Source organism: Microtus pennsylvanicus, chromosome 7, assembly GCF_037038515.1.
Source record: "Microtus pennsylvanicus isolate mMicPen1 chromosome 7, mMicPen1.hap1, whole genome shotgun sequence".
Taxonomy (NCBI): domain Eukaryota; kingdom Metazoa; phylum Chordata; class Mammalia; order Rodentia; family Cricetidae; genus Microtus; species Microtus pennsylvanicus.
This window is the reverse complement of record NC_134585.1, coordinates 115,675,332-115,702,725: the sequence shown is the minus strand read 5'-3', so window position 1 is coordinate 115,702,725 and position 27,394 is coordinate 115,675,332. Positions and strand designations below refer to the sequence as shown.

The 27,394-nt window shown below is 41.6% G+C and overlaps 1 protein-coding gene across 1 annotated transcript; it reads right to left on the bottom strand.

Annotated features, from left to right (window-relative positions):
- Positions 1-3,543: 3,543 nt before the first annotated feature.
- On the bottom strand, positions 3,544-7,500 carry LOC142853903 (NADPH-dependent 3-keto-steroid reductase HSD3B3-like). Its single transcript, XM_075979059.1, has 3 exons — positions 7,335-7,500; positions 6,441-6,605; positions 3,544-4,377 (listed from the first exon to the last, which is right to left on the bottom strand). The coding sequence occupies exons 1-3, from the start codon at positions 7,477-7,479 to the stop codon at positions 3,566-3,568; spliced, it is 1,122 nt and encodes a 373-aa protein (XP_075835174.1). The 5' UTR covers positions 7,480-7,500; the 3' UTR covers positions 3,544-3,565.
- Between the last annotated feature and the right edge of the window lie 19,894 nt (positions 7,501-27,394).

Here is a 27,394-nt window from a genome sequence, read left to right as displayed (position 1 = left end):
TAAACACTTTCATTAATGTGCCAGGATACAAGATTAACACCAAAAAATCAGTAGCCCTCCTGTACACAGATGATAAAAGGGCTGGAGAAGAAATCAGAGAATCAACCCTTCACAATAGCCATAAATAGCATAAAATATCTTGGAGTAACTCTAATCAAACAAGTGGAAGACTTGTATGACAAGAATTTTAAATCTTTGAAGAAAGAAATTGAAGAAGACACCAGAAAGTGGAAAGATCTCCCATGTTCTTGGGTAAGCAGAATTAACATAGTAAAAATGGCAATCCTACCAAAGCAATCTACAGATTCAACACAATGCCCATCAAAATTTCCACAAAATTCTTCACAGACATTGAAAGAATGGTACTCAACTTCATATGGAAATGCAAAAAACCCAGGATAGCCCAAAAAAAAAAATCCTGTACAACAAAAGAACTTCTGGAGGCATCACAATCACTGACTTCAAACTCTACTACAGAGCTGCAGTACTGAAAACAGCCTGGTATTGGCATAAGAACAGACAGGAGGACTAATGGAACTGAATAGAAGACCCAGCTATCAATCCACACATCTTCAAACACCTGATTTTTGACAAAGAAGCAAAAAAATATCAAATGGAAAAAAAAGAAAGCATATTTAACAAGTGGTACTGGCATAACTGAATATCAACATGTAGAAGAATGAAAATAGACCCATATCTTTCACCATGCACAAAACTCAAGACCAAATGGATCAAAGACCTCAACATAAAGCCAGCCACACTGAACCTTATAAAGGAGAAAATGGGAAGTACACTTGAATGCATTGGCACAGGAGACTACTTCCTAAATATAACCCGAGCAGCACAGACACTGAGAGAAACAATTAATAAATGGGACCCCCTAAAACTGAAAAGCTTCTGTAAAGCAAAGGGCATGTTCAACAAGACAGGACAACAGCCTGCAGAATGGGGAAAGGTCTTCACTAACCCCACATCAGACAGAGGTCTGATCTCTAAAATATACAAAGAACTCAGGAAATTGGTCATCAAAAGAACACATAATCCAATTTAAAAAATGGAGTACAGACCTAAACAGAGAACTCTCAACAAAGGAATCTAAAATAGCTGAAAGACACTTATGACGGGGAAACTCTGTCTACTAGCCAGTTAAGGCATGGCTACCTGGAGCCCACGAAGAAAAAACGGGAGGTCACAGGTGTGTGCTCTCTCTGCTCTGCTCCTGCCAGACAGATAGGAAGTTGAACCTCTCACTCTTGTAGAATGAGTTTCCCCTTATAACCATTAAAATATGATTGTCATCCATGAGCTTGCGCGGTTATATACCCAATTTGCAACACACTTAAAGAAATGTTCAACATCTTTAGTCATCAGAGAAATGCAAATCAAAACAACTCTGAGATTCCATCTTACACCTGTAAGAATGGCTAAGATCAAAAACACTGATGACAACTTATGCTGGAGAGGTTGTGGGGGAAAAGGGAACACTTCTGCATTGCTGGTGGAAATGCAAGCTGGTACAGCACCCTTTGAATGTCAGTGTGGCGATTTCTCAGAAAATTAAAAACCGACTTTCCTCAAGACACAGTAATACCACTTTTGGGTATATATCTAAAGGATGCTCAATCGTGCCACAAGGATATGTGCTCAACTATGTTCATAGCAGCTTTGTTTTTCATAGCCAGAACCTAAAAACAACCTAAATGACCCTCGACCAAAGAATGGATAAGGAAAATGTGGTACATTTACACAATGGAGTACTATACAGCAGAAAAAATAATGACAGCTTGAATTTTGCAGAAAAATGGATGGAGCTAGAAACCATGATTTTGAATGAGGTAACCCAGACACAGAAAGATAATTATCACATGTACTCACTCATAGGTGGTTTTTAAACATAAAGCAAAGAAAACCAGCCTACAAACCACAATCCCAGAGAACTAAGACAACAATGCGAACACTAAGAGAGACTTGAATAGATTTAATCTACATGAAAGTAGAAAGTAGAAAAAGACAAGATCTCATGAGTAAACTGGAAGCATGGGGACCTTGGAGGAGGGTTAAAAGGAGGAGGGGATAAGCAGGGAGGAGAACAGAGAAAAATGTAGAGCTCAATAAAAATCAATAAAAAATAAAAAAGAGTAAAACAACAACAACAAAAACCAACTACACTTTCACATTTTTTTTGAAACCAACAAAGGTAAGTGAGAAGATTTAGAATTCCTAAGAACAGCTTCCGAGAACTTTCCAACCACAAACACAATAGCACAGCTTCCTTCCAAATTAGGCCATGATGGAGCCCATTGCCCATTCTCAATATCCCCTTATAGGCAGTTGGTGCCACCATGCTTGGAAAGGGGATATATCTGTCACCTCCAGCAACTGCTGCCAATCCCAGAGTATCAACCTACATCTACCCTCTGCTGTCTAAGCTTACACACAACTGGTCCCAGGAGTCTGGGATTTGAGATACAATTCTCTGTGCTTTAGAAACAGAAAACTCTGAGACATTAGGTTGCCAGGGGAAGTGGGTTTCTTTACAGTTCTGTCCAGAGCTAGGGAGAGAAACATTCTTAGCCTCTGCCCACTGTTCTCCTCCTAACACATTTACAGGAAAACTGGAACACAAACATCAGACAGATGTGTAGATTTAGCTGTGAGGAAAGCTGTAACTCTGAGAACATTCATTGGAGGGAGTCTCCTCCTGTCCCCACTGCAGAATCTCCTGGAGCCATTGTGACTTTAGCCTTGCTTCTCTCAGGGTCGGTCCCATTTCCATTAAATACAGTCATCTAGTCATCTAGGACACCCCTGCGACAAGGGGCATGGAGTAGTGTTGTCATCCAGCTGCCCTCACTCCCCCTGACTGACAGCGGAACTTCCTTGTGGTCTGTAATTGGCAAGGATGCTTGTGTTATTTCTGGCTGGTGTTTCTCCACAGAAGCAGTAGAGCTATAAAAGGTTGCTGGGCAAAATAAAGCTTGCTGTTCTTCTAACTAAAAAGAAGCCTCCGTGTCTCAATCTCGGCACCCCCAGTCAGTCTAGGCAATTCCAGGCCATGTAGGCCATGGTGGATTAGTCTCATATCCCTCACCCTGCCCTGATTTTCCTCTGTCCACCTAAGATCTCCAATCCCTTTCTGATCCTATCACGGCCTTGTCCAGACGAAGTAGGAGAATAGAAGAGAAAAATAACTTCTACAAGTGAGGCATTGCCAAATATTTATTGTTGCTTTTATGGAGCTTCATAAAGCAATGGAGTTTCGCAAGAACAACCTATGCTTTTAGTGGGTAGGTGAAACCAAAGGAGAGAGCTCTCAGGTCCATGGGGTCTGAATAGTTTGGAATTAGGAGCTGAGGCGCCACAGACCATATGCAGTTGGGCCGGTGCTGAGGAAAGCCTGTGGCTGGGGCAGTGACCGGCAAAGCTGGGGTGAATGAGGAAGAGACTGAGTTGGTCTCTGTGTGAAAGGGAGGCAGCAGGACCTGGGTTCTGCCTCTGTCCCTTCTGGAGGACCTGACAAATATTTCCTGAAGGCACCCAGGGCCATGTCGCTGCCATTGTCACATCACTGAGTCTTTGTGTTCAGTGTCCCCTTGTGCTGCTCCACTAGTGACCCGATCCACTCTGAAGTTTTCTCCCTGGCTTCCTCCCAGCTGACAAGAGGCTCATAGCCCAGATCGCGCTGAGCTTTCTTGTAGGAGAAGGTGAACACACTATTTAACAGTGTGACCACGTAGCGGGTGAAGGGAGGCTGGTAGTTGTAGATTGGACGCAGCAGGAAGCTCACCACTTCCAGCAGGAAGGCAAGCCAGTACAGCAGGGGCAGGGGAGGGCTCCAACCAGAATAGAGGCGGAGGCCCCAATCCTTGCTCAGGTTGTAAACTAAATCACAAAAGCTTTGGTGAGGAGTGTCATCTGAGATGTAGTAGAACTGCCCTTGGATGTTTGGTGACGTCTTAGGGTCTCGTAGGCCCCTGGCAGCCAGAACGTGTGCCCAGGCCGCATTGCTCACATACACTGAGTTGCCCACAGAGAATGTCGAAATATGCCAAATAACGCTATTGTTTTCAAGTGCTCTATTCATTGAGCCCAAAACTGTTTGGCTTCCTTCTCCATAGATGAATGGGAGTCTTAAGGCACAAGTATGCAAAGTGCCGCCATCTTTCAGGGTGCACCCATTGGCTGCCAGCACTGCCTTCTCAGCCATCTTCTTGCTGTATGGATATGGATCAGACCACTTGCTTTCGTGATTCTCTTCCTCACAGGCATTCCGGATGATCTCCTTGTAGGAGTTTGGTCCAGCCACGGAAATTGAGCTGCTGTAGATGAAGACTGGAACACTGGCTTCCACACAAGCATCCAACAGGAGCTGAGTACCTGCTCACAGAAAGCTTGCCATTATCGACAGGAAATAAACCAAAGGGCCCATTGTGGCTATGGCATCAGCTTCATCTCCTTTTCAACCCCACTGGAAGGGCCGCTACAGACCCAAATGCCTTCTTACTTGATCTTGACTCAAATCGCCATTCTATAGCCAAAAATTAGATTCTGGAAAACAGAGATTTCTAGGTTTCTGAATTCATAAAACTCTCTCTCTCTCTCTCTCTCTCTCTCTCTCTCTCTCTCTCTCTCTCTTTCTCTCCCCCCCCCCTCTCTCCTCATGTACTTACTTTTCAGTGCTAGGGATCAAACCTAGGTTCTTCCTTATGTTAGACAAGGCCCGCCCCACTGAGCCACTGAGTCTTAGTTTGCTTTCTATTACTGTGAAAGGGTTTATATATGGCTTAGATGTTCTCATAAGTTTCACTGAGGAAAGTCACCCCAGGAACAAAGGCAGAAACCATGAAGGAATGCTGTTTACTACTTTGCTTCCCTTGTGCCCAGCAAGCTTACCCATAGAATGCAGGACCACCTGCCAAGTGGTGAGAGCTCACAGTGGCCCTGGGCCCTCCCATATCAATCATTAATCAAGAAAGTAGCCCATGGATATCCCCAGAGGCCAATCTGATGGAAGCAACTCTGCAGTTGAGGGTCCCTCTTTCCAGGTGACTGCTATGTTTCAAGGAGCTACAAACTAAAGCCAGCATCTTCATTCTGGAAAATTATTCCTTTCTGTTTTCTAAAAACTGGCATCAATAAATTCCCATTTACTTTGGGGATGTTGCTCAGTGGTTGAGCCTTTGCCTTGTGTTGAAGATTTGATGCCCAGCAGCAACAACGACAACAAAAAAGTCAAAAAGATGACTCCCCCAAATAAAAGCTAACAGTTACTTATGTTCATGCATTTCCTTTCATTAAAGGAGGGCCAGCGTTTAATCCAAAAATTCAAGACACATTTTCTCAGACGTAGTGCAGAACTTACAGCATGCCCTCTCAGGTATGCACATATAAGCAATATGTATTTTTATTTTACTTTTCAGGTAGAGTCTCTTGACTGTGCCATCCAGACTGTCCTGGAAGGTATGATCTTCCTGACTCAGCCTCCTGAGTGCTAGGATGACAGATGGGTACCAGTACCCCTGGGGATGCAGTATACACTCACAATTAGACACTAAAGGCTTGTGTTTTTTCTCATTTAGTAAAGACTAATTCAGTATTGAGAATCCTATATTCCCAGCAGGAGTCAAAGTGAAAGGTATGAGCGAAGAAGGTAGGTAGTACTCAAAGGATTCCCTTTGAGTTGGTAATGGAGAATACCCAAATATTTCGTTGATTTGGAAAAGGAGTCGGAGTCACTAAATCTGGAGGTCACCTGGAGCATACATGCCAGGCAGGACCTCGGAGCACAGTGGTACTAAGAAGACTATCTTGGGGTTGGAGGCAGTCAGAGTGATCGTGTTATATGGTAAAGTCCTTATTAAAGTATATTGGAATCTACTTTCAGAGGCACTAAGCATTTAGGGACGGGGATTTGAGGAAGACACTGTGCTCTGGCTAGGACCAGTCTTCAAGAGGAGATTGGTGCTGATCTAAAGAGATGGCGTTGTGGAAATTGAAAAACTGTTGCTTTTAAGAAAACAAGTGCTGGGTTATTTTTCTTGGCAGACCCCTGTGGAGCAGCTGTGATGGCTCTCTACAGAGGAAAGGCCAGGGTCTGCTTCAGAGAGGCAGTGGGTGGATGGACATCAAACATTTGGAGATGACGTCCCCTCACTTTGGCAGGGAGGAACAGTAGAACTTCCCTAGCAGTCAGAGTGTCAAGGCTGTGACTTTATATCTCTTCTCTCCTACTGATTGCCTGTGGGGCCACTGTTCCCTCCTCGCTCAGTCCATTGTCTTCTTTTAAACACCATAGCCCTGAGTTCTGCTCGCTGGGCAGGCAAGCCGAGGTAACCCAGAGCAGAGCAGATGTTCCATGGTCGGCATGTCCCTTCCTGTCCTCATGCTATTTAGCCATTCAGATTTTCCCACTCACTCTATATCTTCCTGAGGTACTGTACCTTTCAGATTGATATCCACGATGGTCTGTCTAGGAATGACACCCGAGATGTCAACAGCGCCCGCAGTATGGATGACAACAGAGATGCCCTGGCAGGCTCTCCGCAGGCACTGGGCATCCAGAATGTCTCCCTTCAGCACGGTCACCTTGGCTTTTGTCTGCAGCTCTGAGAAACACAAAGCAGCTCATTGGGAAACCCTCCTGCTCGGAATGGAAGTTTCCTGACACAGTGTCAGTTGCCCAGGCCTTCAAGGGCAGCCAGAGCGAGGGGATTCTGGGGAGGAGGCCTTTCTACTGAAGGAACAATAGATGCACAGCAGTCAGAATGCAGCATTTGGAGGGAAGGAGGGAGCATCGTTTCCACCCCCATCCTTTTGTGGAAATGAATCCGAGCAGGAAGATGTCATTTGTGCTTTGCACATGAAAACAGAGTTATGGAAATTCATGAAGTGGTGGCAGTCAAATGTGAAACGGGAGAAGTAGGATTTGATTGACAGAAAAGGGGAATCACTTGTGGATTGGCAGAGGGAGAGTCCTGTGTGGGAAGCTGTAACAGTGGTCTTAGATTGTGAATATCCAGGCATAAAGACGTAAGAGTAACCCGGATAAGCAACAGGTTACTCAGACTGTGTCTTCCAGAGCTCCAGTAGAAGAACCAGAGAGAGGCTGCCACATCCCAGCCTTTAAAGGATAGACCTCCAGACCTGGACGCCTACCCTTCCTTGTCTTATTTTAGCTGCAGGATCGTGGAGAAGTCAGTTGTCTTCTTGACCATATGCGGCACCAACTGTGATTATCTCTGTTGAGCCTCTTTTACAGATCTACCTGTTTTATTTGGTGACAAGAGACCCCTCCCCACCCCTAGTACATGTTCACCAGCCTCTAGGACACTTACTGGATAGCTCCTCCCTGTGTTTTGGAGTGAAGGACCTGTACAAGGCCCTGATCTCCTGCAGCTCTTTCTCCTGAGTCAACATGCGGACGACCCTCTGGCCCAGAAACCCTCCTGCTCCCGTCACCAGGCAGCTCCACCTGGGCATGGTCAACACAGGAAGCAGACGGCAGAGGGAGCAGGAGCGATGTAGGAGACCCTGGGGAGGGGGAGAGAGAGAGAGATGCAATTGATTGGTACAGAGTCATGGAGTTTCTACTGTGATAACATAGTAGAAAAGAGGTGTTTCCTGACGACTTCCTTCATAACATCACTTCTGTGATTCCAGAGTGTGTGGATCGTCTTCAGAAAGTCATCAGAAGGTCAGTTTTGCAGCAGACACCAGGTGTGCAACCTCTAATTCAGATCAGCTCTGACACTGAAACACCTTTGGATCTCAGTGACAGGCTGTACTCCACGGTTTCCCCCCTCATATTAGCTGCCACTTCCAAGGCTTACCTGTGCTTCTTAGAAACCTCACACACACTGGGGTCCTACAACCCTTCACTATGTGTGGCTAGTTCCTGCAGCTTCCCATAGACTTCAGAGACCCAAGCTTACATTGGTTGGCTTCCTATGAAGGATGCCACCAAGGATATGGAGGAAGAGATGCACAGGGTGAGGAATGAGAAACCGGAACAAGACTTCTACATTCTTGCTTGATGTACCAACCTTCAAGATGCTGTGGGATGTCTTTCTGTATACTGTAAATATGTATTGCTCTCATTGGTTGATAAAAAAGCTTCTTTGGCCTATGGCAAGGCAGGATAGAGCCAGGTAGGAAATTCAAGCAGAGCTACAGGAGAAGAATGGTGGAGTCTGGGAGATGCCAAATAGCCTTTCAAGAAGCAACATGCCAGGAGAATAATAAATGTCACAGCCATGTGGCAATACTTAGATGAATAGAAGTGGGTTCATTTAAAGGAAGAGCTAGCTAGCTATAAGTCTGAGCCATTGGTAAAACACTTATAATTGATATTTAGCCTCTGAATGGTTATTTAAGAACTGGCTGACAGGAGAGAAACCTCTATTTACAGCAAGAATATCTAACTGTTTGGCTACCCAGAAGCTTAGGAGGGTGAATCCTCCTGTGGCAATTACTAATCAAGACAATGCCCTACAGGTTAATATGATGTAGGCAATTTGAGATTTCCTCATTTCCGATGACTCTAGGTTATGTTGTACACAACCAAGGCTAATCAAACATGGCCAAAGAGTAGTCTCTCAGCATGTTAGATGTAATATTCCTTTATTATTGTTTTTTTATAAACTTCTCTTTGTCCCAACTTCTTTGAGAAGCTCACAGGCAACTACAAAGCATGCAAACACACGTCTAAAAGACATCTCATTATTTATTAGAATAAATGACCTCTGATTACTTGTTGGTTGGTTTATTTAGATTGACAAGAGTAGGCGAAAAATCACCTTCTGGTAGAAACCATCTAAGGCTTGTCCATTCTAGCCCATAGGCCCCTGTGGCCAAGGATATCTATGAATGCGGCCCAATACAAAGTTGAGAATTTACTTAGAACATTATGAAAAGTTCATTCAGTTTTTGATTCCATTGTGAGGTTCTTAACCATGAACTTTGTAGGTGAGCAAGCCTGTAGTTTCAAAAGATTGGACATACCAGCATGGAAGGGGCTTGCAACCCTTCTGATGGTCAAGGTGCACAAAGACCCCAGTGTAGGTCCCACATGGGGTGACTTTGCGGAGCCCTCAAGCACAGAAGCGCGTGCTCTCTTCACAGAGAGCACATACATTTCACCCACTCACACTTTGAACACTTCCTTCATATTACCTGAAAGTGGTGTAGATACACCTAAGTATACACTTAGATTATAGAACTAGATGGGTGATTAGTTGAGGCTATTGTGAAGGGTGCTGATCCCCAAATTTCTCCCTCAGTCCATTTGTCCTTTGTATATAGGAGGGCTCCTGATTTATGTGAGTTACCTATCTTGCTACTGTGCTGAAAGTGTTTCATAGCTTTAGGAGTTTTCTGGTGGAATTTCTGATCACTTAAGTAGACTATCATACTATCTGCAAATAAAGATGTTTTGGCTTCTTCCTTTTCAAGATGTACCCGTTGATCTCCTTCAGTTGTGCTGTTGCTCTAGTCAAGACTTCAGGTGCTGCATTGAGTAGGTATGGAGAGAGTGGACAATGTTGTCTTGTTCCTGATATTAGTGAATATGCTTTGAGTTCCTCGCCATTTAAGTTGATGTTGGCTGTGGGTTTGCTATAAATTGCCCTTTTATGTTGAGGTATATCCCTTGTGTCCCTAATCTTTTATCACAAAGGGCTGTTGTTTTCTGTCAAAGGTCTTTTTTTTTTTTTTTACATCTAATGAAATGGTTCTGTGGTTTTTGGCTTTTAGTTTGTGTATATGGTGGGTTACTTTTATTGACTTATATATGTTGAACCATTTCTGCATCTCTGAGATGAAGCCTACTTGATCATGGTGAATGATCTTTTTGATGTGATCTTTGATTCAGTTTGCAAGTAGTTTATTCAGAATTTTTGCATCTATGTTCATGAAGAAATTGTTGTGTAATTCTGTTTCTTTGTGGGACTTTATAGGGTTTGGGTATTCTGTGTTAAAACTATCTGACTCTGGGCTCTTATTTGGTTCGGAGACTTTTGATGATAGCTTCTATTTCATTAGAGGTTATGGGTCTGTTTAAATTGTTTATCTTATCTTATGTACTGAGAAAATTCTTTTTCTTTATTTTTTCCAATTTGTTGGAGTACAGGAATTTAAAGAATCCTTATAATTCTCAGGATTTCCCAACTGTCTGTTGGTATAATTTTTCAGCTATAATTTTGTTAATTTGGATATTCTCTCTGCCTTTTGTTTAATATGTGTAAGGATTTATTAATATTGTAGCTTTTCTCAAAGAACCAACTCTATGTTTTGTTGGTTCCTGTATTTTTTGTTTCTACTTTATTTATTTCAACCCTGTTTGTTTGCTTATTTATTACTATTCCTTTTAGTTGTATTTTTTCTTTTTCTCTAGAGCTCTCATGTGTGCTTTAAGTTACTAGTGAGGGATTTTTTTTAATGTATGCAGTTAGTGCTATGTACTTGCTTTCTAGAATGGTTTCATTGTGTTCCTTACATTTAGGTATGTGGGAATTTTATTGCATTCAATTCTAAAATGTTTTAAATTTCTTTCTTATTTTGTCCTATTTTTCATAGAGTAGAGAGTTGTTCGCTTCCTTGAGTTTGTAAGCTTTCTGTTGTTGTTGATAGCCAGTTTTACTATGTGGTGGTCAGAAAGGATACAGGGTGGTGTTTAAAAAAATTTTGTATCTGTTGAGACTTGTTTTTTGTCCACATATGAGGTCAATTTTGGAGAAAGTTCCAGGAGGTGCTGAGAAGAAGGTACATTCTTTTGTGTTTAGATGAAATGTTCTGAAATATCTCTTTGGTTTCTATTTGGTTTCTAAGGTCAGTTGACTGAGCATTTCACTGTTTAATTTTGGTCTGGACAATTTGTCTGTGGGTGAGGGTAGGTTATTGAAGTCTCCCAGTATCACAGTGTAAGGGTCAGTATGTGACTCAAGCTGTAGTAATGTTCATTTTGAACTTGGCTTCCTATGCGCTTAGATGTTAAGAACTGTAATATCCTCTTGGTGGATTTTCCTTTGATGAGTATGCCATGTATTTCATTCTATCTTATGGTTAGTTGTGGTTTCAGGTCTATTTTGTTATCTATTAAAATGAGTATACCAGTTTGCCTCTTAGGGTCATTTTCTTGGAATATCCTGTTCTATCCTTTTATCGTGAAATGATGTCTGGCTTTGATACAAAGACGTGTTTCTTGAATCAGCAGAAAAAGAACAATAGATTTTCATATCCATTCTCCTAGTCTGTGTCTCTTTCTTGAGAGATATCACTAAGCAGTGTTTGTTGATTTCTGTTATGTTGTTGTTGTTGTTAGTAGTGTGTGTGCTTCCCCTCTTTTGTTTTGCTGTTCTGGAATTATTTATTCCTTGTATTTTCTTGGGTGTAGTTAAACTCCTTGGGTTGGTGGTTTTTCTTCTATCACATTCTGCAGGGCTCAATTTATAGTAGATATTGCTTAAATATTATCATGAAATATCTTGTTTTCTTCATTTATGGCAATTGAAAGTTTTCTGGGTATGATGGATGGGCTAACATCTCTGGTCTTTCAGAAACTCTAGAACATCTGTCTGGGCTCATCTGGCTTTTAGAGTCCCATTGAGACATAAGGTGTTGTAAACAGAAAAGAAAGAACAGTCCCGAATAATCACACAAAACTATACTAATTACAATACTGTTTGGCCAATGGCTCAGGTGTATTCCTAGATAGCTCTTACATCTTAAATTAAATTTCTATTAATCTGTGTATCGCCACGAGGCTCTGGTTTACTGGTAAGGCTGGCTATTTTCTCTTTCGACAGCTACACTGCATCTCCTGATTCTACCTTATTTTCCCTGCCTTTAGGGAGAAAGAGAGTCACAAGTGACAAGGCTAGCCATTTTGGCAAGAAACTGCTCTTTTCTGGATTACTTGACTATTGGTATGCTGTATAAACTGGACATTCAAGATCTACAGAAAAATGACTGCTGAACTTGCCAAAAGAAGGTGAGATGGTACTTCAGGGTTCCTGCATCACCAAAAAAAACTCTCAGACATTCTGCAGGTCATAGAGTAAAGTTGACAGACTGCCAATATAGACAGAATGGATCTTCAAATTTCCTGCTTTGCTGAAAAGTCTGACAGATTTAAGCGTATATAGGCTGAAGAAGGATGTCCCAACATTACCAAAAATCTTTGGGTGACTATCCAGGCAGTCAGCTGTTTCTGTCATACTCACATTTTTTGGAAGTTGCTTGCTTGTACTTCCTGCTTTCTCTGTTAATATTATTTCCTTTTTGTCCTCTGAGATAGTTGAAGACTAGATAGTTCCTTACACAAAAGCATGTTCTGGATAGAAAGAAAATTAGGCACAAGACTTTGGACTCATCAAGATAGGATAGATATGGAGAATTTTCTCTGAATTTTTCAAATACAAATGGACTAGACATTGTTGATGTACTTCTTGTGTGTATATATTGTATATATTTATTGTACTTATTGTATATAGTTTTTTTATGTTAGTTATAGCCTTCTTTTTATCTTAGGCAAAAAGGGGAAATTTAATGGCATATCATTTGTATTTTAATAAATAAAGTTTACCTGAAGATCAGAGCGTAAAACGGTCTTCTGAGAGTCCTAGAGGCAGGATAATTTTTGAACTGAGGTCAAGGTAAGAGCCAGTGGTTGACTGTTTACTTTTCAGATCATCAGGTTAAATACAAATTTCTCTAAGTTTCTATTAGTTGTGCTTCAAGGTGTAATTTCTAATACGTCTTCTTTAATATATTACTTGTACTTTTTCCTCATACCTTTTAATACTTCTTTGCTCTACATGTTTGGTGTTTTGATTATTATGTGCCAAGGGGACTTTCTTTTCTGGTCCAGTCTATTTAGTGTTTTGTGAGCTTGTACTTTCATAGGCATCTCATTCTTTAGGTTATGGAAATTTTCTTCTATGATTTTGTTGAAAATATTTTCCATGTCTTGACCTGGATTCTTCTCCTTCATCTATTCCTATTATTCTTAGATTTGGTCTTTTCTTAGTATCCCAGATTTCATAAATATTTTCTGTTGGGAGATTTTTAGATTTAACATTTTATTTCCTATTTTGACTTCAATTCTGACATTGTCTCTTCTATCTCTTGTATTCTGTCAGTGAGGCTTGCCTTTGTGGTTCCTGTTTGAGTTACTAAATTTAGCATTTTCATATTTCTGTTTGGATTCCCCCATCCTTTTTTCTTAAAAGTTGATTCTACTTCCATTTTCAGTTCTTGAGCTGTTTATGTTTTCACTGATTTTTTTAAGGGATTTATTCATTTCCTCGTTAAAGACCCCATCATATTCATAAAGGGTATTTAAGGTCTTATGTTTCCGTGATGCCACAATTCTCAGGGTTGATGGACTCTAGTGGAGATATTTTGTCCTGGCTGTTGTTGATTGTGTTTTTACACCGGCTTCTAGGTATCTGGGTTTGGGACAATTGTAATTCTAGGTGCTGATATCTGGTCTTGTCCCTGTTGGGTGTGTTTTTTCTTTGGTTTCTGTTGCCCTCTCTGGTTTTTAGGAGAGCATGGTAGTTGTGTGTCACCTGTTCTTCTGGGATCCTGGTAGGTGTGGCCACTGGGGATTCCTCGGTACTGTGTGTTCCTAGGTACTGAGAACAGACACTTAGCAATGGGTATGAACTGAGGAACAGGCACGTAGGAATAGGGTGCTGAGGTGGTCCATGGGATGTAGGAAATCAGGATCCTCCAACAGGATCTGCTTAGTTGCCTGAGGATGGGGTCATAGCATGAGGAAAGGCCAACACGGATAGCCTGATGCAGAGCTGGGGATGAAATTGGGGGATTGGCAAAGGAAGAGAGGATGGAAAATGGAGATCTGAATTTGGTCTACCTGCTTTGATGTCCTAACGCTTCTCTGGCGGGCTTGGCTGGCTGGTACTCTGGAAATGCCTATAGAGCTGGGGACTAGGATAAAGCAATGAGTTTTGGGGGTCAATTTTGGAGGGGAAGATCTGTATGCTGGACTGGTGATGGGGTCAGAGAGGATGAGGAGGCTGCGCAGATTGTCTGCTACAGAGAAGGGGATGAGCCTGGGGGAATAGATTTGTAGGAAGGAGGGAGAGGTAAAGATCCTCAGTGTACCTGCTTGCCTGGCTGGAGCAAGCTCAGGTTCCCAGGGAGTTCCTGCTGGAGCTGGAGTTGGGACAAAGCAGTGAGTGTAGAAAGAAGTTTGGAGGAAGAGGTGCAATAAGCCCACCTGCTTCCCTTGCCTGAGTTTCTTTTTCATGTGTGTCAATGCCAGGGATTTCTCTCCTCCTTTAGAGACTTGTGTACAAAACATTGTGCTCCTGTTGGCATTTGAGCCAATGGCCTTGGACTTTCATCAGTTTGCTTGTTTGTTTGAGGAACATATCTTGACTCACCCAGAGGATCACAGGCAAGGCCCATTGAGCTGCATTCAATCTGAATTTTGATTCTTCAGCCTGACTGTTGCCCCAGGAAATTTCATACATCAGATCTTTCATTAAAATCATGGCATTTTGACCCTTAAGAGTTCATTTCAAATGAAATAATGTACTTTGTTTAGAGACTTTACATGCTGAATAACCAGGAGAGAGAGAGAGAGAGAGAGAGAGAGAAGGAGAGAGAGAGAGAGAGAGAGAGAGAGAGAGAGAGAGAGAGAGAAAATAATAATGAAGCACTAGTTCCATCTACACCTAGTAATTCATTCCACTTCTTAGAGATCACCACGCTGAAAAGAGGCCTGTGTTTCTCCTTTCTGGACCTATTTCCATTCACAGCAATGTCCTTGACGAGAGACTAAAATGAAGGGATTTTATACATTTAGAAAAAAGTCAGAAGATGGAAGAAAATGAGAGAAACAGAGCTGAGAGTTGAAGACCAAACACTTGGGAAAACCCTCTCTCTACCTGAGCATGTGTTGAAATTTCCATCCTAGAAGCCCAGGAGGATATTTCACAAACTTCTTATTCTTCCTTCAGTGCAAACCCACCCCAAAGCTACAAGTACTAAGCCTAGATCATCCTCCTTTCCAACTAAAGCTTCACTGAGACCTTAGAGATAGGTTTTGCTTTCACAGTCCCTCAAAGGTAGTTTATCAGCAGATTCTGTCTGTTTGCCTTATCCTTTTCCTCTGCTCTGTAGCTAGTCTACCTCAGAGCATGTTCCTTGTCTGCAGTTTACACAAATGTTCCTAACTCTGCTGCCTCCTCCTGCCATCGGTAGTTGGGGGTATTTCTGAGGACCTAGGTTTGCTCCTTTTGGGCTAGCAATGGGCCCTCAACTATGGAGCACACATGGAGGTGGTGAACTGAGAAGATTTGTATAGTGAGTGAGTAGTGAGCTGAGCAATGTTAGCAGAAGATATGCCTGCTCCTTTTCCTGGGTAAATTGATATGCACTGTTTATAAATATTGGGAGCCAAATCTGAGAGCACAACTCCTTCAATTTCAAACACAATCACTTATCTCAAATGTCCGCCAAGAGCCCTTCCCCAGACAGACTCCCTTTCTCTCCCCCCTGTGATGAAGAGAAAATACAACAGAAAACAATTCTTTAATTGTTTCAATTGTATTTAAGTCATTGAGCCCCCCAGAACAGAGGCTCAGAAGAGCTAGAGAATCATTGCCAAAAGAGGTTATTGCTTGTCTCATAGTATAAAGATACCTACTGTGGGAGCAACAAACAGGAAGCCCACTCATGGAACCAGAAACTTTACTACAAGGCACAGAATTAGTTACTTTGTATTGCTGTCAGGAGACTTCACTGCCAAAGCAATTTACAAAAGAAAACATTTAACTGGACTTAGGTTTTGTTTCCAGGTGTTGGAGATCTGGATGACAGCAGGCACAGCAGAGAGAGCTCCCTTCTAGATCTGAAAGAGGAAATAGAGGTTGCTCTAGGAGCAGCAGCTGCTCAAAGTCTACCCTCAGAGACCCCTCCTCAAAGAAGTCACATATCCTACTCCCTTTCCAACATTTCGAAACCCATGGGGACCAAGGATTCAAGCATGTGAGTAATGCAAGAATCAGTCTCACACCAGTTAGTATTTAAAGGGGTATTTATTTTGGGGGGTAAAACTCATAATACACTAACCATCAGGAAAGGGGCCTAGTAGCTGGAGCAGGAGCAGGAGCTGGAACCAAGAGCCAGAACCAAGAGAGCAGGCATTGGCTTGCTGCTCTTTTTAAAGATAAATAGACCACGCCCCAGTGGGCTGGTACTTTAACAGCTATTGGCTAAAGGAGCAGAATGAGTTCCCACAGCACAGTGGGCTGGTACTTCAGCTGCTATTGGCTGAAGGAGCGAAAAGGTCCTCCTGCAGCATGTGAGCATGTGGGACTGTTCTCATCCAAAGTCACCAAAGCTGTCAGGCTTCAGCACGACTGTTTCAACTGGGTCTCTCTAATCAGTTATACCGGGGTTTTATTTGAGACTACATTTGCTTTCCCTCTCACATGGTTTATCGGGAGGGAGATTCTCAGTGGTCCCTCATGAAGTCCTGAGTTCACATCCTGAAGAATTCCTCTCACTTTATTCTCCAAACAGTCTTTATACCAAAACTTAACTTAGGGGAAATATATTCGCGTTCTGTCTCCTAGGTAACCAGGTGAGTGGCTTTCGGTCACATCCACAACTACCTGTCTGCTGTGTATGCTAGCTGTCACATAGGTTTGAATTAGCATTTCGATCAGGCATCCTCCAAATAACAAAGAAGGAGCAATGTAACACGAGGGCCTGCTTGTTGGGGTTTCTGTCTTGTCAGGTTCCCACAGTCGTTAGGTCCCATAAGTTATAAAAGAAGGTCTAGATAAGTTATAAAACTCATTAGCCCGTTAGCTCAGGCTTTGTATTAGCTCTTAAAACTTATATTAACCCACTATTCTTATCTATGTTAGCCACGTGGCTTGGTATGTTTTTCAACAGGGCAGGTCACATTCTGCATCTTTGGTGTCGGGCCAGGATTGCAGAGAGATCTTCCTTCTTCCCAGAATAGTCATGTTCTCGTTGCCCTGCCTCTACTTCCTGTCTGGTTGTCTTGCCTCTACTTCCTGCCTAGTTACTGGCCAATCAGCATTTATTTAAAATATAATTGACAGGATACAGAATTGTCCTGCACCATCGGTTTGATAAGCTTTTCGCCCCTATACCGAGGTTGGATTACACATTTGCATGTCAGGACCGCTACAGACCTCCACCAGAGTTTCCTCTGGCTTCCTCTGCCCAGGCATAGTTCACCATCTCTCAGCTCCTAACATGTGTGCTCGTGCTCCACCTCCCTGGACCAGATAAAACTGTGTTCTGCAAGAGCACCAGCTGTAGGAGGTCCTTCTGTTTATGTGTCACTTTCATTGGTTAATCAATAAAGAACTGAATTCTGGGAGGAAGAAAGCAGAGAGTCAGAGAGAGCCACTATGGTGCCACCAGGTCAGACATGCTGAATCTTTCCAGTAAGCTACTACCTTGTGGTAATATACACAGATTATTAGATATGGGTTAAATCAAGTTGTAGGAGTTAGTCAATATGAGGTTAGAGATAATGGCCAAGCAGTGTTTTAATTAATACAATTTCTGTGTGATTATTTTGGATGTGCAGTGCTCTGCATGGCAGATTTGGCTGTAACTCAGATAAAAAGCGTTCATGTGCTGCATGCTCATTCTGTCAGAGTTAAAGTGCTGAGTGTGGCTCCTACCTGGCAGCCCCAGAACTAGCAGAAATGGTATGTCCACCATTTTGAAATTGGAGAGAGGTGGAGTCAACATCCAGGTAAGCACAACCAAGCTGCTTAGTATTTTAAAAATTCTTTAAGGCAGTAGAGAATTAAAGACAATAAAATAAGGACAGATTCAGAAATAAAAAATCTCTAATTGGGTCATAATGTTGGATAAACATACGGATGATGGAGGAAGGTCATTGGCTAATAAAGGAACTGCCTTGGCCCATTTCATTGGTTAGAAGATAGGTGGGAGGAGTAGACAGAACAAAAAGCTGGGAGGAAGAGGAAGTGAGCTCAGACCCGACAGCTTTCCTCTCGGGAGCAGACGCCTCAGGAGAGACGCCATGCTCCCGGCTCCTGGGCAGACACACGCGATGAAGCTCTGAACTAGAATCTTCCCGGTAAGACCGGTGCTCACAGATTGTTAGAGATGGGTTGATTGGGATATCAGAATTAGCCAGTAAGGGCTAAAGCTAAGGGCCAAGCAGTGATTAAAAGAATACAGTGTCTGTGTAATTATTTCGGGTAAAGCTAGCTGGGCAGGCGGCTGGGGTGTTGGGGACACAGCCCCGCCACTCTTAGTACTACATAAGGAGGCTTGGGAGAGAGAAGAAAAAGAATATAGAGAGTCATAAAATAAAGTTAGTGCTTTAAAAAAGGGTAAAGTCTTTAAAGAGACAGAGTACAGATAATCATATATTAAAGAAAATAAAAAAGAGATATGTAAAAATGGAAAATGCACAGAGAGTCTGGATTCTGTATATTATTGTGTTTTCTTTAAATTTTGTGACTGTGAAGGAGCTAAGTACAGAGAGATGTTTCATTGTGTGGGCTGCTAAGTTAAACCAGCATGAATATTATAAAGTTATTACGTCTTCAGAATTTGGGTCTAAGGATATGATGCATTGGAAGACAGGTTCTTCTTTTGTTTTCACAGAAGATGAGAACCTGTGGATTGCCTCTCAGCAAATATGGTTTGATAGACCACGCCCTCCTGAAAGGTTGCTGTGAACACCCTCAAGAAATTACTTTGCCCTACTGGTGACTGAGATGAACCTAGCACATTGGATACACCATGAAAGACCTGATTAACAGTGCCCCCAATTAGCACAAAGCAGTATGGATAAATCTATGCCCATATTCCCATATATTATTTATAAATGTTCTTTTACATTTAAAGGGAGATATTATATAGATATGAATAATGTACATTGGTATGAATCTTGCTTTATTAATATAAATTTAAGGTCATTTTTATATGTATATATATTTCTGATTTTGATTAAGGTATTGTGTAGCTCATTTAATAATGTAATATATAATTAAGAAATATAGGTTAATAGGCAATCATCTATAATAGTCAAGTTTGTAGTCACATTAGTTAGATTTTTCTAGATGTACATACATATATTTCAGATAGGCATGCTTCATATCTTTCAAAGACTACAGAATATGGCATTTAAAATGTTTTAATAAAGTAGGACTTTTCATGACAATGAGACACATCTGCTCTTGGCAGCACCAAGCTACTTCCTGAGGATGATGGGCATCAAAGAGACTTTTTATGGAGGTGGTTAGCCATTTGGGCAATAAACTGCTCTTGCCTGGACTGTTGCATAAACTGGACATGAAAGACCCACAGAGAGATGACTGCTGAACTTGTCAAAATGTAGGATGATCCTTTGGGGTTCCTGATTCATAAAAGACATCCTTCAGGACACAGAAGAAAGTAACTGAACTGTCTTTGAAATTTACTGTTTCCTGGAAAAGTCTGCTGAAAACTTTGGGCCTGTAGGCTGAAGATGGATGGTGAAAAAGAATTATGGGTAACTATCCAGGCAGTGAGATATCTCTGTCATTTCTAGAGTTTCTGAAGATGCTTACACTGCACTTCCTGTTTACTTAGGTAATATTATATTCTTCTGGAATCTTTGATGGAATTGAAGAATAGATAGATAGTTATAGCTATAGTTTTCCTTTGTTATTATAAAAGATAATATAGATATAAATACTGTAACTGTAATTCTTGCTGGATAACTGTTTTGTTATATGTAATTTTACTATGTTAAAGTTAAAGCCTTCCTTTCCTTTTTAAACAGAAGAGGGGAAATGTTGTAGGAGGTCCTTCTGTTTATGTGTCAGTTTCATTGGTTAATCAATAAAGAAACTGCTTGACCTTATAGGGCAGAACTTATGTAGGCAGAGAAGCCAGAACTGAATTTTAAGAGGAAGAAAGCAGAGAGTCAGAGAGGGTCGCGATGGAGCCACCAGGTCAGACATGCTGAATCTTTCCTGGTAAGCCAAGACCTTGTGGTAATATATACAGATTATTAGAAATAATTTAAATCAATATGTGAGAGTTATCCAATTAGGGGTTAGAGATAATGGGTCAGGCAGTGATTTTAATGAATACAGTTTCTGTGTGATTATTTCGGGTGTAAAATAGCTGGGTGGCTGGGAACAAAGGGCCACACTATTGCCATCATCAGAGCAACAACGTAATGACCTTGTGTTAGGTTGCAACTACCTGTCTGGTAAACTAGTGACCATCCTCAGGTGGGACCTATGGCTTTAGAGCCTGGCTGCCACACCATATAGAAATATGGGCTTACCACAGTTCAACAATTTCATTGGCAGATAATCTTAATTTGTTATGCTATTGTTACACATGCAATTCATATGGATTGAACTCTTTTTAAAACTATTTTATTGACTCTTTGAAATTTCATACAGGGCTATCCACCTGCAACTCCCTCCCCTTAGCTTTTCCCAGATTCAACCCTACTCAATGTAAATAAAAATGTTTGCTGGTAAATGGATAGAACTAGAAACAAAGTTGTTCTGAGTGAGGTAACCCAGACCCCAAAAGATAAATATGGTACTTGTTTATACATTAGCTGTTAAATATTTGGTAAGCAGGCTATGATCAGTATAACCACAGAGGTTAGGTATAGACCAGGAATTGGGATGAGGGAAGGAGTTCCCTGGGAAGGGGAAATAGAATAGATAGTTATGGATGAGTGGGGAGGGGTAGAGAAAGGCATAATCAAGTGGGGAGGGGAGGAAAGAGACAAGGGAAGGAATACTGGGCAGCATAGCTAAAACTAGAGTGCCATTTGAGGGGTTGTATTGAAACTTCTTAAAATATAACATACATAAAATAATTCTAAATTGGAATCACCACTAGCAGGGGAGTCAAAACCCCAACTAGACATCTCACACCACCAAATGAAACCACCAGTACTGGAAATGGTTTACCTTTAATCTAGTTTGGTTGTTGGCCACTGGAGCCCCATGGCAATCTATAAATAACCCTGGCTATTGGCAAGGCTGTTGGTTGCTCTCCACAAACTGTTGGTAAGGTCTTATTGCTGAAGACAGCACTTTCATAGCTCACTAAGCATGGAGAAGTTGAGCTGGTACCTGCATAAAGTCTTGGCCCTTATTGAATACTGCGTTAATACTGGAAAACACTCTGTACACTGCCAGAGGAAAAAGTTAAATATCAACCCATGTACAAACCCTGCTGCCAGCAGAAGTTTCTGTCCTGCATGCTGCTCCCAAGTAACCACTCAGAGGTTTAATATTAATTATAAATGCTTGGTCAAAAGATCAGGCTTCTTACTAGCTGACTCTTACATTTAAATTAACCCATATTTCTACCTATTGTGGGAGTTTGATCCATTTAGCCAATAACATTTGGGGCAACAAGCCCTAGGGCGTGGTCTTGTCTGCCTATGTGATAATTTATAGGCGGAGGGAAAGGGTATCTGTCTTTCTTGTCCTTACACTCTCTTGGGTGGTTGGAACAGAGCAGGCAGCTTGTTGTTGGTACTCTTCACCCCTGGGCAGAACGACTATACTTAAGTAGCTGGATCCGTGGTGGCATCTAACTCATTGAGTATCAGTGAGTGTTTACCCCTATTATATACCTCAATCCATTCTTTTTTTTATATTTTATTAAAAATTTCTTCCTCCTCCCTGCCTCCACCTCCCATTTCCCTCCCCCTTCCCCACTCCCCTCCCCTTCCTTCTCCAGCACAAAGAGCAGTCAGGGTTCACTGTCTGTTGGAAGTCCAATGTCCTCCGTCCACCATCCAGGTCTAGGAAGGTGAGCATCCAAAGAGCCTAGGCTCCCACAAAGCTCAGTTCGGTGCTCCAATGTGGGTCTCTCTCTCTATCTCCTTCCATCGCCAGATGAAGGTTCTATGATGATATGCAAGATATTTATCAGTATGACTATAGGATAGGGCCATTTCAGGCTCCCTGTCCTCAACTGCCCAAGGAACTAGCTGGGGACATCTTCCTAGACACATGGGAACCCCTCTAGGGTCAAGTCTCTTGCCAACTCTAAAATTGGCTCCCTTAATTAAGATATATACTTCCCTGCTCCCATATCTACCTTTCCTTTATCCCAACCATCCCATTCCCCCAAGTTCTTCCCATCCTCTACTTCTTACTTTTCTCTCCCCATCTCCCCTTTCCCCCATCCCACCCTACCCCCAGTACCCAGTTTTTGCCCAGCAATCTTGTCTACTTTCAATATCCAGGAGGATAACTATATGTTTTTCTTTGGGTTCACCTTCTTATTTAGCTTCTCTAGGATCACGAATTATAGGCTCAATGTCCTTTATTTATGGCTAGAAACCAAATATGAGTGAGTTCATCCCATGTTCATCTTTTTGGGTCTGGCTTACCTCACTCAGGATAGTGGTTTTTTATTTCCATCCATTTGAATGCAAAATTCAAGATGTCATTGTTTTTTACCGCTGAGTACTACTCTAATATGTATATATTCCACACTTTCTTCATCCATTCTTCCATTGAAGGGCATCTAGGTTGTTCCCAGGTTCTGGCTATTACAAACAATGCTGCTATGAACATAGTTGAGCATATACTTTTGTAATATGATAGGGCACCTTTTGGGTATATTCCCAAGAGTGGTATTCCTGGATCCAGGGGAAGGTTGATCCCAAATTTCCTGAGAAACCACCACACTGCTTTCCAAAGTGTTTTCACAAGGTTGCATTCCCACCAGCAATGGGTGAGTGTACCCCTTACTCTTACCCTCCCCAACAAATGCTATCAATGGTGTTTTTGATTTTAGCCATTCTGACAGGTGTAAGATGGTATCTCGAAGTTGTTTTGATTTGCATTTCCCTGATTGCTAAGGAAGTTGAGCATGACCTTAAGTTTCTTTTGGTCATTTGAACTTCTTCTGTTGAGAATTCTCTGTTCAGTTCAGTGCCAATTTTTTTTAATTGGGTTGATTAGCATTTTAAAGTCTAGATTCTTGAGTTCTTTATATATTTTGGAGATCAGACCTTTGTCTGTTGCGGGGTTGGTGAAGATCTTCTACCAGTCAGTGGGTTGCCTTTTTGTCTTAGTGACAGTGTCCTTTGCTTTAGAGAAACTTCTCAGTTTCAGGAGGTCCCAATTATTCAATGTTGCCCTTAATATCTGCGCTGCTGAAGTTATATGTAGGAAGAGGTCTCCTGTGCCCATGTGTTGTAGAGTACTTCGCATTTTCTCTTCTATCAGGTTCAGTGTGTTCAGACTGATATTGAGGTCTTTAATCCATTTGGACTTGAGTTTTGTGCATGGTGATAGATATGGATCTATTTTCATTCTTCTACAGATTGACATCCAGTTATGCCAGCACCATTTGTTGAAGATGCTTTCTTTCTTCCATTGTATACTTTTAGCTCCTTTATCGAAAATCAGGTGTTCATAGGTTTGTGGGTTAAAATCCAGGTCTTCTAATCAATGACATTGGTTGACTTCTCTGTTTTTATGCCAATACCAAGCTGTTTTCAATATTGTAGCTCTGTAATAGAGTTTGAAGCCAGGGATGGTAATGCCTCCGGACATTCCTTTATTGTATAAGATTGTTTTGACTATCCTGGGTTTTTTGTTTTTCCAGTTGAAGTTGATTATTATCCTCTCAAGGTCTGTGAAGAATTTTGATGGGATTTTGATGGGCATTGCATTGAATCTATAGATTGCTTTTAGTAGAATTTCTATTTTTGCTATGTTGATCCTCCCAATCCAAGAGCAAGGGAGATCCTTCCCTTTTCTGGTATCCTCTTCAATTTCTTTATTCAAAGACTTATAATTCTTGTCAAATAGATCTTTCACTTCCTTGGTAGAGTTACCCCAAGATATTTTATGTATTTGTGGCTATCATGAAAGGTGATGCTTCTCTGATTTCACTCTCTGCTTTTTTATCCTTATTGTATAGGAGGGCAACTGACTTTTTGGAGTAGATCTTGTATCCTGCCACATTACTAAAGGTGTTTATTAGCTGTAGGAGTTCTTTGGTAGAGTTTTTGGGGTCGCTTATGTATACCATCATATCATCTGCAAATAATGAAAGTTTAACTCCTTCCTTTCCAATACGAATTCCCTTGATCCCCTTATGTTGTTTTATTGCTATTGCTAGAACTTCAAGCACTATACTGAAGAGGTATGGAGAGAGTGGACAGCCTTGTCGTGTTCCTGATTTTAGTGAGATGGCTTTGAGTTTCTCTCCGTTTAATTTGATGTTAGCTGTCGGCTTGCTGTAAATAGCTTTTATTATATTTAGGTATGATCCTTGTATCCCTAATCCCTCCAAGACCTTTATCCTTAAGGGGTATTGAATTTTGTCGAATGCTTTTTCAGCATCTTTTGAAATGATCATATGGTTTTTTCTTTTAGTTTATTTATATGATGGATTACATTGATAGATTTTTGTATGTTGAACCAGCCCTGCATCTCTGGGATGAAGCCTACTTGACCATAATGGATAATTTTTCTAATGTGTTCTTGGATTCTGTTTGCCAGTATTTTATTGAGAATTTTGCATCGAGGTCCATGAGTGAGATTGGCCTATAATTTTCTTTCTTGGTTGAGTCTTTGTGAGGTTTTGTTATCAGGGTAACTGTAGCTTCATGAAAGGAATTTGGCAATTACTGTTCTATTTCTATATTGTGAAATACATTAAGCAGTATAGGTATTAGGTTTTCATGGAAGTTCTGGTAGAATTCTGCATTGAAACCATCTGGTCCTGGGATTTTTTTCGAAGGGCGGTTTTTGATAAGAGCTTCTAATTCTTCACTACTAACAGGTCTATTTAGATTGTTCACCTGGTCTTGGTTTAACTTTGATATATGGTACTTATCTAAAAAAAATGTCCATTTCTTTTGCATTTTCCAGTTTTGTGGCATACAGGCTTTTGTAGTAAGATCTAATGAGTCTCTGAATTTCCTCTGTGTCTGTGGTTATGTCCCCCTTTTCAATTTTGATCTTATTTATTTGCGTGTTCTCTCTCTGTCGTTTGATTTTTTTTGGATAGGGGTTTGTTGATCTTGTTGATTTTCTCCAAGTTCCAACTTTTGTTTCATTGATTCTTTGGATTGTTTTCTATGTTCCTATTTTGTTGGTCTCAGCCCTCAGTTTAATTATTTCCAGTCTTCTACTCCTCCTGGGTGAGCCTGCTTCTTTTTTTTCTAGAGCTTTCAGGTGGGCTGTTAAGTCTCCAATGTGTGCTTTCTCTGTTTTCTTTTTTTTTTTTTGTTGAGAAAAGGAAGAAATAAAAACCAAGTTTCCACCTCCTCCCAGCCTCCCATTTCTCTCCCCCTCCTCCCATCCTTCTCCCCCTCCTCCCACCCTTCTCCCCCTCCTCCCACTCCTCTCCCCCTCCCTCTCCAGTCCAAAGAGCAGTCAGGGTTCCCTGCCCTGTGGTAAGTCCTAGGTCCTCCCCCCTCTGTCCATATCTAGGAAGGTGAACATCCAAACTGGCTAGGCTTCCACAAAGCCAGCACATTGCATAGGAATGGCACGGGGTTTTTCCTGTTTTCTTTAAGTGGGCACTTAGTGCTATGAACTTTCCTCTTAGCACTGCTTTCATCATGTCCCATAGGTTTGAGTATCTTGTCTCTTTATTTTCATTAAATTCAAGGCAGACTTTAATTTCTTTCTTAATTTCTTCCTTTACCCAGGTGTGGTTCAGTAGTTGACTGTTCAGTTTCCATGAGTTTGTCGGCTTTCTGGGGATAGCATTGTTGTATCATTCTAACTTTAATCCATGGTGATCTGATAAGACACAGGTGGTCACTAATATTTTCTTGAATTTGTGGAGGTTTCCTTTGTTACCGAGTATGTGGCCAATTTTCGAGAAGTTTCCTCGAGCTGTAGAGAAGAATGTATATTATTTCCTATTTGGGTGGAATGTTCTATAGATGTCTGTTAAGTCTATTTGCTTCATTACCTTTATTAATTCTCCTAATTCTCTAATATGTTTCTGTCTGATTGACCTGTCTTTGGTGAGAGAGGTGTGCTGAAGTCTCCTACTATTGGTGTGTGTGGTTTGATGTCTGCCTTGAGTTCTAGTAATGTTTCTTTTACATAAGTGGGTGCTTATATATTAGGGGCATAGATATTCAGGATTGAGACTTCATCCTGATGAATTGTTCCTGTTATGAGTATAAAATGTCTATCTTGATCTCTTCTGATTGATATTAGTTTGAAGTCAGTTTTGTTAGAAATTAGTATGACCACTCCCGATGGTTTCTTAGGTCCATTTGCTTGAAAAAAACCTTTTCCCAACCCTTTATGTTGAGTAGTCGTCTGTCTTTGTGGTTGAGATGTGTTTCTTGTAAACAGCAGAATGTTGGATCTTGTTTTTGTATCCAATCTCTTAGCCTGTGCCTTTTTATAGGTGAATTGAGTCCATTGATATTAAGTGATATTAATGACCAGTGGTTGCTGACTCCGGTTATTGTTATAGGAAAGGAACTCCTGCCACCCTTTGTCCCCAGCACCCGTCCCAGTGCCCAAACGGGTTGAGCTGGCTGATCCTGCGGCCCCACAGAAGGGAGGAAGAAGGGAGGATGTTTATGGATGAAAGCTGGGATGGACTAGGAGGAGAGAGGTCCTAGAAGAGCGGAGCAGCCTCAGCAGAGGGGAGCAGCCCCTGCAGAGGGGAGCAGCCCCTACAGAATGATCAGGGAGTCAAGGGGGTCTGAGAATGTCAGTATTCCATTTCCTGGCTCTTGCCGCAGGTCAAGAACACACTCACCACTCAGATGGGTCTTCTGGAACCAGGTTCCCGGTTCATCAGGGACCTCACTGACAAAGGGCCTACCTTTGTGCAGGCAGGCTACCAAAACAAAGGAACCCCTACTGCCCTTTGCCCCCAGCACCCTTCCTAGCACCAAAACAGACTCCCTAAATCCATTCTTGAGAACTTTTATGAGACTCTAGTGGATTCACACTACAGTATGCTTTTCCACATGACTTGGTAACTTTTCTTAGTACAGCATGTCCATCTTGCTTCTCTCTGCATCTGCTCACAACTCCAGACTCAATCCTTCCTCTTCTCATCTTCTTCTCTGTGTTAGGTAGTTTCATCAATCTCTTCCTGTTCAGCTACGGACAAACCAGCTTTTCACTACAATGAGAGCGATGTGTATTTGCATTGTACAAAGACGGTTTCACAGCACCCTGTACTCAAGAGTGGAGGCCTGCTCTGTGAGATAGAACCCATGCCTGATACCACAGAAATTTCCAAGAACCTGAGGCTAGATAGGCCAGGGACCTAGGAGAAACCAAATATTCTTCTGTTAATGAAACGTGGCAATAAAATGAGCCCTAATGACTTCTGCTATGCTCATAGATCAGTGCCTTGC